General features: G+C 40.0%; 1 protein-coding gene across 3 annotated transcripts in view; it reads left to right on the top strand.

The window, feature by feature from the left end:
• Positions 1-20,847, top strand: part of LOC129431233 (B-cell receptor CD22-like) — a 201,965-nt gene that overhangs the window by 12,059 nt on the left and 169,059 nt on the right. For all 3 annotated transcript variants that reach the window (XM_073874936.1, XM_073874935.1, XM_055189015.2), the window contains exons 3-8: positions 3,198-3,464; positions 3,760-4,026; positions 4,450-4,716; positions 8,842-9,105; positions 11,541-11,804; positions 12,186-12,452. In XM_073874936.1, the coding sequence (XP_073731037.1) occupies positions 3,198-3,464; positions 3,760-4,026; positions 4,450-4,716; positions 8,842-9,105; positions 11,541-11,804; positions 12,186-12,452 (1,596 nt within the window). The remainder of the gene's footprint in view (positions 1-3,197; positions 3,465-3,759; positions 4,027-4,449; positions 4,717-8,841; positions 9,106-11,540; positions 11,805-12,185; positions 12,453-20,847) is intronic.

Genomic DNA, 20,847 nt, shown 5'->3' on the forward strand with positions numbered 1-20,847 from the left:
AAGCGAGTTCCCAATTCGTTGGTCACAACGTGACATCTCCGTTCCCTCCTTCAGGGAACGAGGGTTACATCCGTAACCGAGACCTTATTCTACATCAAAATATTATAAAGTGCAACTGTTTCTGATAGCAATTCACATGACAATAAAGAAATCCACAGTCCTTTAGAGAAACTGCAATCAAGTGGTTAAATAAGTTTACTTCAACAGCACTATTCTTATATAACTGATTTCTGACTATATTAGCAATATTAGCAGTAGTCCACATTAAAAAATATGTGCAAAAAACATATTGTTATTGGAATTTTTGGTCACAGAAAAAGTGACAGGATAACATCTTTGTAGACAGAGTTTTAAAGATAGAACAGATAGAAATTACGAAACGAAAACCCTTTCATGCATGATATTCTACTTGACAATCTAACGACATAACTAAAATCAGAGATGAGTTTATTCAAAGGAAACTTATTTCACACCGAGTTATATTCATTATTGCACATAACATCTATTACTGCTGGGTATGATTAATTGTTTTTATTTTGGAAAATTTAAATAAATTTAAAATGAATGTGATCAGCATGTTTGTCTTGTCATTCATTTAAGAATAATAATCAAATCTGTTAAACAAAAACAAGTGGCACAAGTAAAGAAAAAATATATTTGTTATATTATATATTTTTTAATTAACATCGCTAAAACATTTAATCTATCCTTTTTAATTACGTGTTGAATTTGAAAAGCTCTTCATCGTGCATCTCGTATAATGGAGAATACCCGACTGCGTCAGACTTTCCGTATCACATCCGCTTAAAAAGGTACAAACTAATCTCCCGAGCAGGTTTAATCTTACTGACCAGTTGCTATGACAGCAACTGTAGGATGAGCTTTGAAAAACCAAATAATCCAAGATCAACCCAAATCGTCAACAATCAAATCCAGCTAACAGAGTAATCCGCGTATGAAGAACGGACCCCAGGTCATTTAAAAGTACCTGCACCATTAAAACTCAATGCTACGAATGAGTGAGCTGCCTGTGGTAAGATGGCCGCCAAATGCGGACGTTTCACTCAATCGGCCAGCAGCGCAGGCGAAACATCTAGCTTTTTTACATATCTATGATCCAGAGCGTCTGTTGTTGCTAAGTAACCTAAGCATTGCTTGCGACACAAGCGGGAATGCTGCATTGATCTGCAAACAAATCCTCTCCCAAGTGCGGGTTGATCCGAAATGAGCGGGTGCCTGCGGTTACGAGTCATCCAAAAATATTTTTTATGATATTCGTGTCGCGGTCAGTCAGGTCGTTTAAAATAAAGATACCAGTTAACTATTTTAAACAATTACTACTTTTAAAAAAATGCGGTCCGAGTTGCGGGTGGGTTAGTTGAAAACGTTGGTCGGGTGCCGGTTGTTTTGTACATTGACCCGCGCGTCACTGTCTCCCACGTCTCACGCTTAGTTTTGCTTGATATCTCAGTGCCGAATTTCCCTTTTATTACGTTTCTTTTTTCCAGCACCAACTGGGCCAACAGCAGTAACTGATCCTGCATTTGGGTTTTCATTTGGGTATTAGGCTACCTTGATTTAATTTAATTTCATTCACGACTTTTCTTTTATATGTGCATTTCGATGACATTACTATTATTATTTTGTGTAGGACATAGACATATTTCGATGTTGTAATTCCATGATTTGGTGCGTCTGTGTTATGTTACGCATGACAGCCCTGTCATCTAACAACCAATCACCGTGGTCATTGCGAGGCAGCTCGTGCATGAGAATTGACGTCATCCGTAGCAACGAAGACTCACTTTTAGTTTAAGAGTTATCATTTTTCCTTATTAAAAGTAGGTCTGAAAGGCTTTGTGAATAACTTTTAAGAGAAAACTCCTAGCTAAAATCTTTTAGTGCGATTTAGGAGTACTCATAGTGGTAAGATAAAATTCTTTGTGAATACGGCCCCAGATCCTTGTTTACATTTTTATATTTCAAAATATATGTATGCATTATATATACATTATATTGATGCCTATATGCGTGCACATACAAAAATTATATACTGCAAAGGCTGTTGTACAAGTAATATGACGAAACACATAGATAAATCTCTAATCATATACTTTGAATGTTTGAAAACTACTGCTCCTAACATGTTCACATGAACAGGTAGAATCTTACGAGGACAAACTCAACAGGAATAAATTGTGACTGAAAATATTAATTCACTTTACATCTAAAATATTTTGACAGTGATTAATAAACACAAACAGAATTTGTTTAAATATTGTGCATTATAATTCCTATTTCTTTTATTATATGGAACCGGAATCAGAACTGGGAATCATTAGGCAGAACTGGAACCGGAATCGGAACCGGAAAATTTCTTACGATACCCAACCCGAGTTCTGTCCAATATTTACCCAGCACTGGGTTAAAAATAACCTGGCAGAATTTAGAGTAAATCAGCACATCCTACTTGTACAAGCTTATGTCTGTGCCCAACAACTGAAAATCAATGCAAAGTTTAATGTTCTACAGGTATCCATTTCTTTACTAGGAGACATTCCTGTACTAACATAATATAATTATTTGACTAAACAAATTGTTGATTATCCGTGAAAGCAAAATCAGTATCAGATTAGTTCAGCGGACATTCTGTATCATAGCAACCAAAAATTACCAGCTAACACTGCCAAACAAACGGCTGCATTTTCAGCCACGTTCAAATGCTTTTGTTCTTAAAGGGATAGTTCAGCCAAAAATGAAAATAATGTCATTAATGACTAACCCTCATGTCGTTCCAAACTCATAAGATCTCCGTTCATCTTCGGAACGCAGTGTAAGATGTTTTAGATTTAGTCAGAGAGCTTGTTGAACTTTGATTGAAAATCTATGTACGATACTGTCCATGTCCAGAAAGGTAAAAAATCATCAAAGTAGTCCATGTGACATCAGTGGGTCAGTTAGAATGTGTTGAAGCATTAAAAATACATTTTGGTCCAAAAATAACAAAAATTACGACTTTATTCAGCATTGTCTCTTGTCACGTGACTGCACAAATGAGCCATATGCATGAATATGAATCTAAAATGCATCTTTGTAACTTTTTGTAAAAGATGCAGCAAATAAAAAAACAATTCACAATTGTGCAGAAACTTCTAATTAACTTATTTGTTTGTTGTTTTTCCTTATGTCCTCTGAAGATATGCCTATTCCAAAGCTGACTGCGAATCCAACCTGGACAGAGTTTTACCCAAACGAACAAATCACCATGCAGTGTGGATTTGGAAGCAGTTCTGACCGCTGGTCCTTTGAATGGACCAAAAATGGCAAACCAATTAACACAAACCCTACTTTAACAATCACAGCAAAGAGTTCATCTGACTCTGGACAATATGCATGTAAAGGAAAACTTAATGGCAGATTGGTTACTACCCAACAGAGTAATGTATTTCAACTAAACGTAAGAGGTAAGTTCAGCCATAAATAATTCCAAAAAAATTCTATATTTCCACTTGCCATTGTGTTACATTTACTACAGTTGACTGAGTGGGTCTAGTGAGTAAAGCTGGTGTGACTGAATCAAGGTGGGGACAAATTTGCATTAAACAAAGGGGCCATATGCATAAATGTGAATCTGAAACGCATTTGCTTTTGACTTTGTAACTTTTCGTAAAAGACGCAGTAAATAATAAACAATACACAATTGTGCAGAAACATCTAATAAACTTATTTGTTTGTTGTTATTCCTTATGTCCTCTGAAGATATGCCTATTCCAAAGCTGACTGCGGATCCAACCTGGACAGAGTTTTACCCAAACGAACAAATCACCATGCAGTGTGGATTTGGAAGAGGTTCTAAAGGCTGGTCCGTTGAATGGACAAAAAATGGCAAACAAATGAACACAAACCCTACTTTAACCATCACGGCAACGAGTTCATCTGACTCTGGACAATATGCATGTAAAGGAAAACTTAATGGCAGATCAGTTATTACCCAACAGAGTAATGTATTTCAACTAAACGTGAGAGGTAAGATCAGTCATAAATAATTCCAAACAATTCTTATATTTGCACTTGCCATTGTGTCACATTTACTACAGTTGACTGAGTGGGTCTGGTGAGTAAAGCTGGTGTGACTGAATCAAGGTGGGGACAAATTTGCAATCGTCATGGTTCTGTGTACATGAAATGGGTTAAATTCAAGCTATTTTGAAGCATAAAGGTTTTCCACAGGTGTCATTTTGAGAATACAATTATTGACCACAGGAGGATTTTAAAACAAAAGGGGGCATATGCATAAATGTGAATCTGAAATGCATTTGCTTTTGACTTTGTAACTTTTCGTAAAAGAAGCAGCAAATAATAAACAATACACAATTGTCCAGAAACATCTAAATAATTTTAATAAACATATTTTAGGCTGACTGTTGTTTTTCCTTATGTCCTTGGCAGAGACTCCAATCCCAAAGCTGACCATGAATCCAGCCTGGAAAGAGTTTTTCCCAAATGAGCAAATCACCATGCAGTGTGGATTCGGAAGCAGTTCTGACGGCTGGTCCTTTGAATGGACCAGAAATGGTGAACTAATTACAATAAACCCTACTTTAACCATCACAGCAAAGAGTTCATCTGACTCTGGACAATATGCATGTAAAGGAAAACTTAATGGCAGATCAGTTACTACCAAACAAAGTAATGTATTTCAACTAAACGTGAAAGGTAAGTTTAGTCATAAATAATTCCAAACCATTCCTATATTTCCACTTGCCATTGTGTCACATTTACTACAGTTGACTGAGTGAGTCTACTGCAGAAGTCTCTAACCACCGGGTCGTGGACAAGTTGCCACCGGGTCGCAAGAATGTCATGAAAAAAATCTGTAAATCTGTAAGCTACGTAATAGCTTAATCGGGCATTCAAATAACATTGATCATTTCCACTTTTCTGTGAGTAAAGCTGGTGTGACCAGTGTTGGGAACGTTACTTTAAAAAAGTAATTAGTTATAGTTACTCATTACTTCTCACAAATCGTAACTGAGTTAGTAACTGCGTTACATTATAATAAAAGTAATTAATTACCAGGAAAAGTAATTACTGCGTTACTTAAAAAAATCTAATATTTTAAATTACTTGAATGCCCCTTACAAAATTAAATATGTTAAATGACTAAAATTGATACTAAAGAGAAATCACTAATTTTGTGGCAGCATGTGACGATTTGAGGTGCTTTATTAGATCAAAATTACTTGGCACAAATGTGGAGAGACTTTGTCTTCATGGGCATAAGTTGCACATTATACAAACATTCTTGCCTTTCACCTCAACAATGGAAAAGTAGTGCTTCATACTTTGTGTTTGCGACCGCTACCTTTGAGCTTGTTGTACCTGCCATCGCCCTGTTGCCGGTGTTTTCGGAGTGATTGCTGCGCGATGAACGGGCTGCATGTCAGTGCTTTGAGATGGGGCACAGCACCAGCACCGCTGCTCGTTGAGAAGAAAAAAACAACGTGTATTTTCATATCAGTCTACAAAAGTCTCCAACCATGCCAGAAAAGATAGCTAGATTCATCCTATAAAGTTGCTAAAGTGATAGAAAGTTGCTAAATCTAGCGACAAAGTGACAAAGTTGCTCAGACTTTTTTACACTGCTCGCACGGACTGTGCGAGTGTGCGTGTCTGTTGAACTCTGTTGGCTAACGATGGAAGTTAAGCCAATTATCATCAGCTATGTGGTTCTCCCACCCCCTCTAGCACACACACACCAATCATCATCAGCATACATGGGTGAAAATCACTACAGTGAGATCAATTTTAGTAACGCGCAGCATTTTAATGTCAGTAACGATAACGACTTTATAACGGGGGAAACAGTAATTTATTTGATTACTCGTTACTGAAAAAATAATGCAGTTACTAACGCCAATTACTTATAACGCCATTATTCCCATCACTTGGTGTGACTGAATGAAGGTGGGGATAAATTTGCAATTGTCATGATTCTGCGTACATGAAATGGCTGTAGAGTTAAAGGAATAGTCTACTCATTTTCAATATTAAAATATGTTATTACCTTAACTAAGAACTGTTGATACATCCCTCTATCATCTGTGTGCGTGCACATAAGCGCTGGAGCGCGCTGCGATAGCATTTAGCTTAGCCCCATTCATTCAATGGTACCATTTAGAGATAAAGTTAGAAGTGACCAAACACATCAACGTTTTTCCTATTTAAGACGAGTAGTTATACGAGCAAGTTTGGTGGTACAAAATAAAACGTAGCGCTTTTCTAAGCGGATTTAAAAGAGGAACTATATTTTATGGCGTAATAGCACTTTTGGGAGTACTTCAACCTGAAAAGTCCGCTCCCCTTCTCACTCTCATAATGGGAGAGGGAGGGTGTTACTGCGCCGAGTCGAAGTACTCCCAAAAGTGCTATTACGCCATAAAATATAGTTCCTCTTTTAAATCCGCTTAGAAAAGCGCTACGTTTTATTTTGTACCACCAAACTTGCTCGTATAACTACTCGTCTTAAATAGGAAAAACGTTGATGTGTTTGGTCACTTCTAACTTTATCTCTAAATGGTACCATTGAATGAATGGGGCTAAGCTAAATGCTATCGAAGTGTCGCAGCGCGCTCCAGCGCTTACATGCACGCACACAGATGATAGAGGGATGTATCAACAATTCTTAGTTCAGGCAATAACATATTTTAATATTGAAAATGAGTAGACTATTCCTTTAACACTCTGGGGTCGACTGCGGCGCGGGTGCCGCAAGCTCTTTATTTTTCAATCACTCCGCAAAGAGACTTAGATAACTCTGCTGATTTTGGACATACAGATATGATTTATACATCATTTAAAACGTTAAAGTGTCTAGTTTTTTTCTGTCCACTCCCAATAAAAAACAGAATCTTGTGCTTTTCGCAAAATTAAGAAAATAAACATGATGCGCGTTTTGTTCTCTCTCCCTCAGTGAAGTCCTTTCTCAAACGAGTCATAAAAATAAACTGTAACTTAACGAATACTTGTCATAGAAACAAAAGATAAATGTCTACATAATGATTGGAATGTCAGCTTTTAAATGTTGTAAGTGAGATCGAAAACATATATTGTCATTCGGTGTAAACTGTATGAGAAGGAGGACAAGTACCATCTCTCTCTTGTTACCTGATTATCTGTAATGAGATGAGATCGCCACACCCCCGCGCCATTGAAGTGAATGAGCAGAAACATCTATATGCATAACTGGTGCCTCCTGCAGTCAATGGATACGCAATTCACAATCCAGTCTCTCCATTCCTTGTTGTTTCATCCGAATGCACCAAAACATGACATCTAAATCCTTATTTACTTGCGTATGTGTGTCAGTATCTCCAGACACGAGAGTTTTCTTTGTTCTTCCGTCAAACATTTCACGCGATGGGAACACACATACACAAACACGCGAGTCAGGAAACTCGACGCGCTTTTTGGTATTCTTATAAAATACGCGATTGCAAACAATACAATCCTTATTTAGTTGTGTCTAAGCGCATATCTCCGCACAGCAAGTTTATTAAACACAGGATCACTCGCGTGTGCACACATTCACTGCTTTCATCATGATCAACTATACTATATCTACTATAATGATTACAAAAACACAGAAACAGTCACCCCCACACTTATTCATCCAGATCAGACAGGTTTCATAAAAAATAGACACGCTACAGATAATGTCCGTAGACTTTTTAATCTATTTAATATATCACAACAATAAACAAAAAATAAAATAAATAAATAAATAAAAAATGATTACAAAAACACAAATAAGAGTCCAGACAACGATAGGCAGTTTTTATTTTGAGCTGTTTACTGCAAAAAAGTAAAACTCTCGCTGGCCAACCAAACACTATCCTGTGTTCATTTTTACGATGGCCAAAACAGTAGGCTACCTTTACTATGATTACTATGGTTTTTAAAGGTATACTTGTGAAATTAATAGAAAATATTTCTATATATACACACATTTTATATATAATTTTTTTTATAAATTCCCAAGTAAACCTTATCGTGGTTTTACTACAGAGAAAGTTACATTCCTGTTGAACATCCCCACAAGACTCATTATGTGGCTCATTATTCAACTCTTTTGTTCTCCAGCTGTCCATCACTGATTATTCAGGAGCTTTCCCGCCTCTATGCATACGGCCTTTCCCAAGCAAATGTGTCTTAGAAATTGTAAATCAATATATTGTTTAATGTGAATGAGCAGCCGGATGATTTTCACATCATTTGGAAGAAAACACTCTAGACTACTAGATCATATTTTGAAAAGTCTTGGAAAAACATGTTTAGAATGAGTATTGGGGACTTGTATCAGTGACTTAAAAATGTAGCTTTTTCAAAAACCATGCATAAAAATTTTTCTCTCAAAAATACAAACATGTACATACATGTTGATCATATAATATTGTACCCCAGTTTGTACTGAACGCAGTGTTATGAGAATTTTATGTTTTTAAGCAACTGAAAAAGCACAAATGTCAATGCATGTCAAAACTTCCCCAGGGCCCTAAAAAACCCTTAGACCCCAGAGGGTTAATTCAAGCGATTTTGAAGCATAAAGTTTTTTTCACAGAAAATAGCATTTAGATATGTCATTTTGAGAATACAATTATTGACCACTGAAGACTTTTAAACAAAGGGGCCATATACATACATGTGAATCTGAATTGCATTTGCTTTTGACTTTAGACCCAGCAAATAATAAACAATACACAATTGTGCAGAAACATCTAAAGAGTTATAATAAACATATTTTAGCATGACTGTTGTTCTTCTTCTTTATGCCCTCGACAGAGATTCCTATCCCAAATCTGGCTGTGAATCCAACCTGGACACAGTTTTTCCCAAACGAGCAAATCACCATGCAGTGTGGATTTGGAAGCAGTTCTGATGGCTGGTCCTTTGAATGGACCAAAAAAGGCAAAACAATTAAAACAAACCCTACTTTAACCATCACAGCAAAGAGGTCTGACTCTGGACAATATGCATGTAAAGGAAAACTTAATGGCAGATCAGTTATTACCCAGCAGAGTAATGAATTTCAACTAAACGTAAGAGGTAAGTTCAGCCATAAATAATTCCAAACCATTCCTATTTTCCACTTGCCATTGTGTCACATTTACTACAGTTGAGTGAGTAGGTCTAGTGAAGAAAGCTGGTGTGACTGAATCGAGGTGGGGACAAATTTGCAAGTGTTATGGTTTTGTGTACAGTACATGAAATGCGTTAAGAGTTAATTCAAGCTAATTTGAAGCATAACGTTTTTTTTTTCACAAGAAATGGCATTTAGATATGTCATTTTAAGAATACAATTATTGAGCACAGGATGATTTTAAAACAAAGGGGCCATATGCATAAATGTGAATCTAAAATGCATCTGCTTTTGACTTTGTAACTTTTCGTAAAAGAAGCAGCAAATAATAAACAATACACAATTGTTCATTTCCAATGGTCCCTCACCTCACCTGGAATTTACAGACTATGCCCACCAGGTAAGCGTGAGGGATTCCACCCTTAACAACTGCTTTCATTTGGGACTGGATCATGATCTTCAAATTATGGTTTCACCCGATCTATGTGAAATCTCCTACATAGATTTCTTAAATTATGTCCCCAATTAAAGGCTCTAATTTCGAGATTGATATTGTTCCTGAGGACAATTTTAATGTAAATTATCCAGTCCCAAACCAAAACTGCCCTCCAGTTCACCATAACCATCACCCAGTGTCTTCCACCTCGTCTCACCTTCACCGGTGCCCAGTTCGATCCTCTGAAATCTGCAAACCTCTTCATCAGATGGCCATCACTTGCTCATCTGTTCCCCGCAAGATGAAGACTCGTTCCTTTGTTTCCTGCGAGCTGAAGGATCACTTATCTGTTCCACATGACATGAAGACTCACTCCTCTGATCCCCCCGAGCCGAAGACTCACTTTTCTGATCCCTGCGAGCCAAGGACTCGCTTTTCTGATGATCACATGATGTCTGTGCAGGCGGCCGGAATCCCGAGTCTGGTTAGGTATGGTCCTGTGGTCCATTTTGCATCGTAGGTATGTCCTTTGAGTTCCGTGCCTACCATGTTTGCCATAGCCCTGTGGTGTACGTGGTCTGCTTACTGCTCTTCAGTTTCCTGTGAGTACACTCAAGCCAATGAATCTGAATCACCTGTCTTACCTGAATCACCTGAACTTCCCTGAATTGCCTGTTTCACCTGAATTGCCTGAGTCGCCTGTTTCACCTGAGTCGCCTGTTTCACCTGAGTCGCCTGTTTCACCCGAGTCGCCTGTTTCACCTTAGTCGTCGGTTTCACCTGATTTACCGGAGCTCCCTGAACTCTCTGCCCAGCCAAAGGTAGCTGTTCCCGAGCTCCCCTAACTCTCTGACTGGCCCAAGATGACCACTCCCAAATGCCCTGAACTCCTGGTATGGCCCAAATAATTTTTTTGGGGGACATACCACTATGGTTGCAGTGACCGTGAGCCTCCGTGCTTCCCTGTCCTCAGTGTCATGGTCACTGTGATCGTTGGTGTCCTGCCGGCATCTACAGCACCTCCCGTCCTGCTGGCGCCTCTGTGGCCTTCTGCTTTGCTCGCGCCCTTTTGGCCTCCTGTCCTACCTGCCCCCCTTGTGGCCTGGCTTGCCTGAATCGCCTGAATCACCTGGCTTACCTGAATCACTTGAATTGCCTGACTTCCCTGAATTGCCTGAGTGGCCTGTTTTACCTGGTTTACACGAGCCGCCTGTCTCACCTGGTTCACCTAAGTCGCCTGTTTCACCTGGTACACCTGAGTCATTGGTTTCGCCTGATTCCTGGCCATACCACCATGGTCGCAGTGACTGTGAGCCCTCTGTGCTTACCTGTCCTCAGTGTCATGGTCACTGTGACCGTTGGTGTCCTGACGGCACCTTTGTGGCCTCCTGTCCTACTCGCGCTTCCCATGGCCACCGGAACTGCCTGCACCTCCATGGCCACTGGTGCGTGCAGTACCTTGTTGACCCTGGTGCTACATGGACCATCCTGGAGGTATTCTCATCCAGTCCCAGCCTCTAGGATGCCCACCCCCTCCCTGGTAGTACATTTTCTAGGCACGAGGACGTGCCTTCCCGGAGGGGTGGTACTGTCACGGTCCCATTCTAGTTACCCTCATGTTTTCCCCCTTACTTCCTATCTGGACTTCATTTCCCATGATCCCTAACTCTCCCTTACCTAAGCCTCATTTGTAATCACCACACCTGCCAGCAATCCTCATCAGTCACCTTATATGTGTCTTCCTCACTTGTTTGGTCATTGTTTATGTTTCCGGTTATGTTTGTGCATCTAGTCGCTGTTTAAGTTTCAGTATATGTTATTCATTAAAAGTATCATTACAGTTATTTCCTTTATCGTCATCTTGCCTTCCTCCAACACCACACCCTGACATCCAAAAACCCCTAAAGAGTTATAATAAACATATTTTAGCTTGACTGTTGTTGTTTTTCCTTATGTCCTCGGCAGATATTCCTATCCCAAAACTGACTGTGAATCCAACCTGGACAGAGTTTTTCCCAAATGAGCAAATCACCATGCAGTGTGGATTTGGAAGCAGTTCAGACGGCTGGTCCTTTGACTGGACCAAAAAAGGCAAAATAATTATAACAAACCCTACTTTAACCATCACAGCAAAGAGTTCTGACTCTGGACAGTATGCATGTAAAGGAAAACTTAATGGCAGATCAGTTTTTACCCAACAGAGTGATGTATTTCAACTAAACGTAAAAGGTAAGTTCAGTCATACAAATAATTTCAAACCATTCCTATATTTCAATTTGCCATTGTGTCGCATTTACTGCAGTTGACTGAGTGGGTCTAGTGAGTAAAGCTGGTGTGACTGAATTGAGGTGGGGATAAATTTGCAATCGTCATGGTTCTGCATACATGCAATGGTTGTAAAGATAATTTAAGCTATTTTGAAGCATGAATTTATTTTTACAGAAAATAGCGTTTAAATAGGTAATTATGAGGATCAAAGATGACCATTAAGGGATAAAATTATTGATCACAGGCGTAATAAACAATACACAAATGTGCAGAAAAATCTAAAGAGTTATAATAAACTTATTTTAGCCTGACTGTTGTTGATTTTCCTTATGTCCTCTGCAGAGATTCCGATTCCAAAGCTTACTGCGAATCCAACCTGGACAGAGTTTTTCCCAAATGAGCAAATCACTATGCAGTGTGGTTTTGGAAGCAATTCTGACGGCTGGTCCTTTGAATGGACCAAAAAAGGCAAACCAATTAAAACAAACCCTACTTTAAACATCACAGCAAAGAGTTCATCTGACTCTGGAGAATATGCATGTAAAGGAAAACTTAATGGCAGATCGGTTATTACCCAACAGAGTAATGTATTTCAACTAAACGTAAGAGGTAAGTTCAGTCATACAAATAGTTATACAGTAGCTGCAAAGCATTTCACACACAAAGCAGAAGCAATGGCCATGTCATTTTCTTCTTTGTTCATGTTGTGACAGATGATCAAATAATAGTAAATTGATATTGCCTTTTATTTCTCTCTTTATTTCTCTTATTTATTTTAATTGTCTTATTATTGTCTTTAGATGCCATATATGCTATATTATATGTGACACTGTCTGTGAAATCCAGGCTTAAGTCTGATTCTGTGACTAGGAGCATCAAAGTTTGATTCAATCTGGCTTACTCAGTCAATATTAAAGACATCAAGGTTATATTTTCACAGAATGTTCTTTACATTGGATTGGATATTTTTATGTAGAAAATGGCAAATAAATAAAAATTAAAACGATTCGATGGGTTTTCATATATGCTATATTTTAATGTTTATTTTTATTGTATTCTAATGTTTCGATTTTAAAGGAGGGGCTTGTGATAATTCATAATTAATTTTATTTAGTATTTATTATTAATACATTATTATTTAAAACATTCTCCCCCACTCCAATTAAGAAAAACAAACATTACCTCAAAAGTTAAGTAGGCTACTTATAATGGATTGGGATCAATTATAAGGATGTGGATCAAATAAATGTCTTGGGTATCTGGCCAACACTCGTCCAGCAACTGTTTAGTAAGACACTACAGACTATGCTAGGATATACTGTAGCACTCTTGGCTAAGGTGAGGAATATCCTAAGATTGATCCAACAGCTTTAAGAGCAGGTAGCGATACCCAGAGTGTGAAATACGATATTTTCGCTTGGGTTTAGGGTTAGAACAACTTTTTGTTGACATCCTAACCCAAACCCCGATTCTAACCCCAACTCCAAGCGACCATGGCTTAAAAATAGGCAAAAACATGTAGAAACCTGTATATTAAATAACCTCCTTAAGACATTTCCCCTATACATTTATAAGTGAATACATGCACGACTAAATAGAAAGTTTCTCTGTCTTTCTCAAAATCTCCTACATTCTTTTATGGTCGTAAAACTCTAATCTTGATGTGTTGCCATAGTCACGAGCCCTGGTTCTGCTTTTGAGTGTTAAAAGCAGTTTGGGCGTAGTGTAACAGACCCCAGTGCCTTACCTGCTTGTTGGGTGAGGGTCTGCAGTTATCTTTATGAAATATAAGTAGTTATTGTGTGTCTGATATGCTCAGTCATTAGATTAATTATCTTGATTTTTTTAATTTTATGCTAATTTTCTTGTTCTTGTTTTGTTTTTTAAAAAAAGTTGCCAGCCAGCTCCAGCATTTTTCATGATTTTCACAAAAGTTGAATGCCTTCCAGAAAATGTTATTCTTTAAATATATAAAATGAAAGAACAGACCCTCTGCTTTCAAACAAACAAACAATTTTTTTTTCATCCTACCTTCCTACTCCTACCTTCCTACTCTTTTTATCACCTCTCAAATATGGGTAGGTTTCTTCAAAAACACCAAATTTTGAGCAAAAAGTTGAAATAATTGCATTTTTGTGAAGGATTTTATGATAGAGATCAGATGCAGATTTATCTTTAAAACATGCATGGAATTCTTTCTCTTTCACGTGAGGCGTTACTTCCGGGTTGTAAAAGTTGCTCCAGCTGGTGGATAATAGCGGTATTGCGGAAAACCGGAAATAGTCGTCATTGGCAGGGAAGCGTTTTCTCTTGGCGGGGAAAGAGTTAAAGCTTTGTGTTTTTGAAGCTTTGATTGTGTTTGTCACAGAGTGACTTTGGGGCGGAACCAAAAGTGGGAGAAGAGGTTCCGCCCAGACCGAATTCGATAAACACCGGCACTTCCGGGTATCCCCGGGGAAGCCCCAAATCACCGAAATCTGCGGCAGGTGTGGGAAATGACGCAGCGATTGCTGATTGGATGAGTTGGAAGGTGAGGAGGAGTATAAAAAGAGTGTGGAAATGCAGGAAGACAGACGCGATTTGGGGGCAAACGGCTACGAGCAAGTGGTGAGTCGGAACCCGGAAGTAGAGTGAAAGCAGGTTGAAGCTCTTGTGGATACGTGTAATGCACGAAGAAAGAGGACGACGACGAACGTCACAGGGGTGAGCGAAATCATCTGTGGAAGAAATAATACTTACCGGTTGTGTGGGTGTTGCACTGAAGGATTGGCTGAAGCCCACGCTTAAGTAAAGCTCCTGCTGTATCTCTGCATGTGGTGAGAACCTGCGAGAAAAGGAAAGAGAAAGGGAAAGAGTACTAACACGGGCACAGTGAGTACAGAAACCTTTGCATCACTGACATCGGATCGGATATAAGTACGATTGTGGAGTAACCATCTGTTGTCTACACTGCCCTGCCGTTCATGCTGAAGTGGGCGGGCAAGCCGAAGTTGAATTAGCTGGCGTTATCTGCGGGACTTCTACGACCCGGGTAGGACATCGTTGGGATAGCGCATATAAGTCTCCCGCTGGGGTGAGTCTCGACCGGGTGAAAAGTGCGGACTTTATTCAATTCACCGAAGTGTGTGTCGTGCCGTGGGAGAGTCTGTCTGTGACGTGTGTGCACTTGAAGCTTTGCAGTGTTGTGCCGTGTCTCTTGTTGTCTGCACTTACCCCCAGGTACAGAAGACCCTGTGGAGACAAACGTGAGCTACTGCAACGGTGGTCCCCCGACTTCTATCCTTGCCCGCTATAACCCCGGCCCAAAGAATGTGGATTGTGTCATCAAGTGAGGTACTGTGCTAAGCATTACATAATAATAATATACCGTCAGCAGGGACGTTGCGAGTGTTATATGAAGGACTAATTGCCGTGTGTATACCCCTATGGTGGCGGTGTGAACTGAGCTGCCCACCCCCACGGTCTAGATCTTCACCAGCCTCTAGGAGGAAGGGAAGAGGACGCGTTCGCTACGAGAACGGACGCGGGTCGGCTGCTTCTCCCCTAAGCTTAGCCATCGAGGAACCACCGCCCCCATTGGACCTCCCTAGCCTTCGTTGTGACGCCGGTAGTAAATCCCGCTCCTCCACCTGTGTCATCGAGTCTAGAGGTGATGTATGATATTGAGCCCTTACCATAGTCTGTGATACTCATCTGCACCCCTAGCTAAGCTATACTCACCTTGAAGAATCTGTAAGCTGAATTAAGAGCCTGTGATTGTTGGAGATACTTACCGCACCCCTAGCTAAAACTACACTCCCATCGAAGAACCTGTAAGCTGACTTAAGAGCCTGTGATTGTCGGAGATACTTACCGCACCCCTAGCTAAAGCTATACTCACCTCGAAGAACTCATACAGCGAATTACGAACTTGTGATTGTCAGAGATACTTACCGCACCCCTAGCTAAAGCTGTACTCACCTTGAAGAACTTGTACGCTGAATTGAGAAACCTGTAAAGGGAACAAAGAGTCTGTGATCAACAGGGACGCCTACCTGTAGTTCGAAGGAAAAGCTGAACTTACCTGTACCTTGTATTCCAGCCATAGTCATCTCAAGGCCTAGGGCAGTCGTTGGAGTCAAGGGTCTGTTGGAAGTCTTCGTGGATTGGATCTGAGTGAACGCGTCTCTGCAAGGCTCAGGTAGTCGCTTTCTGTTCTCCCCCTGTTACACTCATCGTGTGTTTTTACTTTCTGCCTTCAGGAGAAGCGAAGGGCGCCACGGGACCAAATTACACCGCAGGAGGTGGACAGGGACGAAGGAGCTCCGTCCTGTCCTTTCCCTGGGAACACTTACCTGGCTGGCTTCCCTTCCCCACTCTCTGGATCCCCGTCGTCTCCTGGAGGAGAGAGAGAGAGAGCGTCATTTTAAATTCCCCTTCCCCACCCCCAACTTATTTTAAATAATTTAATAAAGATTGCTATATATTTTACTTATCTTACTCGCGTGTCTGGTCATTGGGGTGCTTTGGGGACCTCCTCGAGGTGGAACTTAGGGAGGGGCGAGACTCACAAAGTCTGTGGTCCGCTCCGACCTGTGACATGTTTATAGTGGGCAATATAATATCTGTTCATGTTTCACATGTAAAAAACATGGTATTTTTCACACAATTTACTTATCTGTATAGCGCTGTTTTCACCATCCTCAAAACGGGCTGATGTCTTCCTTGTTCTATGAAGTCCCTCGTTCAGAAATGCGTAGTGAATTCTGATTGTGTAGTTTGTTTAGTGTGTTGTGTTTCGACAGCAGCTTAGCTTAGCAGAGCCATTTGAGCCAAAGCTGGCAACTGACGTATTGCTGTGGGCGGAGTTTAGTCAAAAAACTGTTTTACTGACGTCATTAAACCAGGAAGTAGAGGGCTGTAGTCCAAACCGACTGTTCGCTGTAGGCTTTGAAATGCGGATTCTGTTTAAGAAAATATATCGCCTGGCAGTGAACTTTGATCTTTATCATTTTACAGGTATTATTTATGCTATTATAGCAACATTACAAACTAACTAGGGTTTAAAAATGGGATCAGGAAGAACGTGAAGAGCTTTAAATAGAGTAATAAAGTCCTTCTTGATTCGCATTGTTCACTCAATTTTAAATAAATAAAATATCATAATTTTCCCCAGGGGTTTAGTTTCATGCGCAAATAGCATTAAATCAACCTAACATGATGATTATGTCTCTGTTTTGTGAGACAGAATAAAATAAATAAGCTTACACAAAATTTGTTTTACTTATTAAACAAATTAAAAAGTAGCCTAACAAAACCTACACAGCAGAAAGCACATCATGTTTTTTTATTATTTTAAAGAAGCACAATATTTTTATTGTGAGTGTACACAAATAAAAGTACATAATTTACCGGTTTGAATAACTGCGGGCAGGGCCGGATTAACAAATTCTGGGCCCCTGGGCACAAAGGCATCATGGGCCCCTCCCACCCCTCTTCCTATCAACTCAACCTCAGCTAGTTATATATTTAAAACTTTGTCGGTTACAAAATGCAATTGATTGTTCAGTAGGCTACAGCAGCCAGTGAAAAATGAACACCACACCATCTATAAATGTAATTAAAGGGATAGTTCACCCAAAAATGAAAATTCTGTCACCATTTACTCACCCTTATGTTGTTACAAACCTGTATAAATTTCTTTGTTCTGATGAACACAACATACAAGATATTGTGAGAAATGTTTGTAACCAAACAGTTTGTGGACCCCATTTACTTCCATAGTATTCTTTTTTCCTATTATGGAAGTGAATAGGGTCCACTAATGGTTTGGTTACAAACATTTCTCAAAATATCTTCTTTTGTGTTCATCAGAACAAAGAAATTCATACAGGTTTGTAACAACATGAGAGTATGATGACAGAATTTTCATTTTTGGGTAAACTATCCCTTTAAATCATACACACCAGTAGCAAGCATAATAGCATGTAATAATAAATAAACATGCCTCTACCTTAGAAGATTGGCCTTTTTCTTGATTTCTTCCTCGAGAATTCAGTCACCACGTCATCAAAGTCCAGTTCTCTGACAAGTTCAGACTCAATAGCCATCAATGAAAGCGCACTAAGGCGTTTCTGACACATACTTGTTCTGAGTTCGTTTTTAATTCTTGCCATTTGCGAAAAGGATCGTTCACCCTCACAATTAGTTACAGGTAGAGTCAAAAAAAGTCTTAGGGCAACAAACACGTTTGGAAAGGTTGATTGTAGGCCATTTCTTAACACAATCTGCAAAAGTTTTGAGGGTGAATTATCCTGCTCATCTCTTACAAAAAATTTAAATTGAATGAGCTCGTCTGCAAAGCTCTGATCCAAATCAGTTGGGTAAGCAGAGGAAAGTGTATTGGCACGCTTACGAATATCACTGGTGTCAGACTCCTTGCCATCAAACAGAACTCCAAAGCAATCATTTAGAGGCCTGTATGCATCCAGTCGTTGATTGAGACAGCTAAGTAACTGATCAATAATCACGTTGAAAGTCTCAACTTGAAATTTGTGGCTCCCCTCAATTGTGACTTCATGCTCCTTGGTTTCATCTGCAAATGCTTTCCGTTTCCTTAACCGATGAAGGTCGTGCTGATAGGTCTGGCACACATCTCTTACACCCATGGCAGTCTTTTCAAAGTCTGAAAACTGATCCCTAAGTGATGCCACAAATGAAAGCAAAGACTCCAGTAGTCGCACAGCAGTCTTTAAATCAATGTCACTTTTCTGCAACAGCTCACTTGTCATCTTAAACCTGTGTAGGACGGCATCCCAGAAATGGGCCATGAAGGCTGTTTCCAAGCGTTCCATTTTGTCACACAACGAAGCTGCCTCACGTCGTGTATCAAAAGCTTCATGCATGTCACCTGACAAACTGATCAAAGCATCCCTTATTGAGCTGTAGTTCTTCCAAAGTGCTGATGTTGAGTCAGCACGACAGCTCCATCGCGTGCTTGATAGGGATTTCAGAGTCATATTTACTGTGATGTCAGCATTGTGAAAAACTTTATTCCACCGGTGAGTTGACGCAGCGCAAAAACTGTACATGGATTGCAGTATACCAAAAAAATTTCTAGCCTCTTGACAGCTGTTTTCAATGGTATTGACACCAACCAAATTCAAAGAATGTGCAGAGCACGGTATGTAATGAATTAGGGGATTTTGCTTTTTTAAATGGGCCTGAAGACCATTGTATCGGCCGGACATGTTACTGGCGTTATCATATGATTGGCCACGACAATTAGGCAGATCCAAGCCCAGGTCATTGATCATTGCAAGTACACTTTCAGCCAGGCTCACTCCAGTATGGCTTTCAATAGGCTCGAATCCAATAAATCGTTCAACAACTTTCCCCTCATTATTGACAAACCTGAAAATAAAAGTAAGCTGGTCCACATGAGATAGGTCCGGGGTTGAATCAACAATCACTGAAAAATATTTGGCATGCTGCAGCTCGGCTGCAATGACCCGCTTTATTTTCTCCCCCATTAGCACAATGAATTCCTCGCATATTGTAGAAGACAAATAAGAGGTACTGCCTCTACCCTTCTGACCATATTTCTGAATGTGATCAGCCAAAAAGGGATCAAACTGTGAAATCAGCTCCAAAATCCCCAAATAGTTTCCATTGTGCGCTGACCCTAGAAGCTCATCGTCGCCACGGAATGGTAGGCCTCTCTCACTTAAAAACTTTATCACGGCAACAACGCGCCTCAGCACCTCTTTCCAATACTTGCTCTCTCCCTCCACTTGCCGCACAAGTGATGCATCAACAGTACCAGTTGCATTACATCGCTGTGATAATGCAATCATGTTGGTTCTATGCTGTAAGCTCTTCTCATGTTCAGTTATACGATCAGAGTGTTTCCAATCGCTAAATCCTGTTGTAAACACATTTGTTTTTGTAGACAAAACCTTGCAGGCAAAGCAGAACACATGTCCAGTACTCGGTGAGTAAATTAGCCAATCCCTTGAAACTGTTTCTCCATTTTGTAAGCGGCAAGAAAATAAATCATTAGTTAGTGAACGTGTCCTACCGCCAGCAACGTCCCGTGTTGACGCTGGATATTTGGCCGCTCGGTTTTGGAAGGCAGACACCCCGCTTTCAATTAACGCTGTTCGAAGTCGCTCGTCCATCGTGCCCCACAAAGACGGGTCATTTATATTTCTACGGGTTGTGCTTGAGCTGGTTGCACAAACCTCCGTGTCGCGTGTAGCACTGCTTGTTCCAGGTGGTGGCGAGAGCGTCTCCTGCGGTGGCGAGAGACTCTCCGGCGGCTCGGGCTCGCAAGCGGGGCTGGTGGTCTCCGTCTCACAATCAGCCTCATTGCTATCGTTAGCAACAGGTGCCTTGTCTAACGAGCCACTAGCAACCTCCTTTTTAAAAAAGCTGTCGATAGACGGCACACATTGTAAAAGAGCTGCTCCTCTCGCGTCTTTCTCTTTTTTTTGCTTTCTCTTAATATATCCGCTAGGAGTGCGTCGATCCATTTTTTCTGGTTTTGTGGTCTAGCTACGTTTGTTTCTTAATTTAGTCAAGAATTGACATTAAACCCGCCCTCCCTTACGATTGTACCAATCGTAAAGGGCATGTCTTCTGGTAGAAAATATTCACACTATTTAATTGGTCAATTTGTCACGCTTATACAGTGACTCACTGTCAGTGAGTGTGTTAACATTAGACTGTTGACATGCACATTTTAATTTATTTTAGTGACATAAATGCACATTACATCAAAATATGTTTTATGTACAAAATGTGTTTTTTGTATTTGATGTCGTTGTGCAAAAAAAAAAAAAAAAAAAAAATGCACGTTACATGACATGTCGTCGGGGGCCCCCTGGTGGCCAGAGGCCCTGGGGCAACTGCCCCAGTTGCCCGTATGGTAATCCGGCCATGACTGCGGGTGCACGTTATGACTCGGCAAGTCTGAAGTTAAATAAGTTAATCATGCAAACAAAGTAGTAAAAATTTTTTTAGA

This window comes from Misgurnus anguillicaudatus, chromosome 13 (assembly GCF_027580225.2).
Source record: "Misgurnus anguillicaudatus chromosome 13, ASM2758022v2, whole genome shotgun sequence".
Taxonomy (NCBI): domain Eukaryota; kingdom Metazoa; phylum Chordata; class Actinopteri; order Cypriniformes; family Cobitidae; genus Misgurnus; species Misgurnus anguillicaudatus.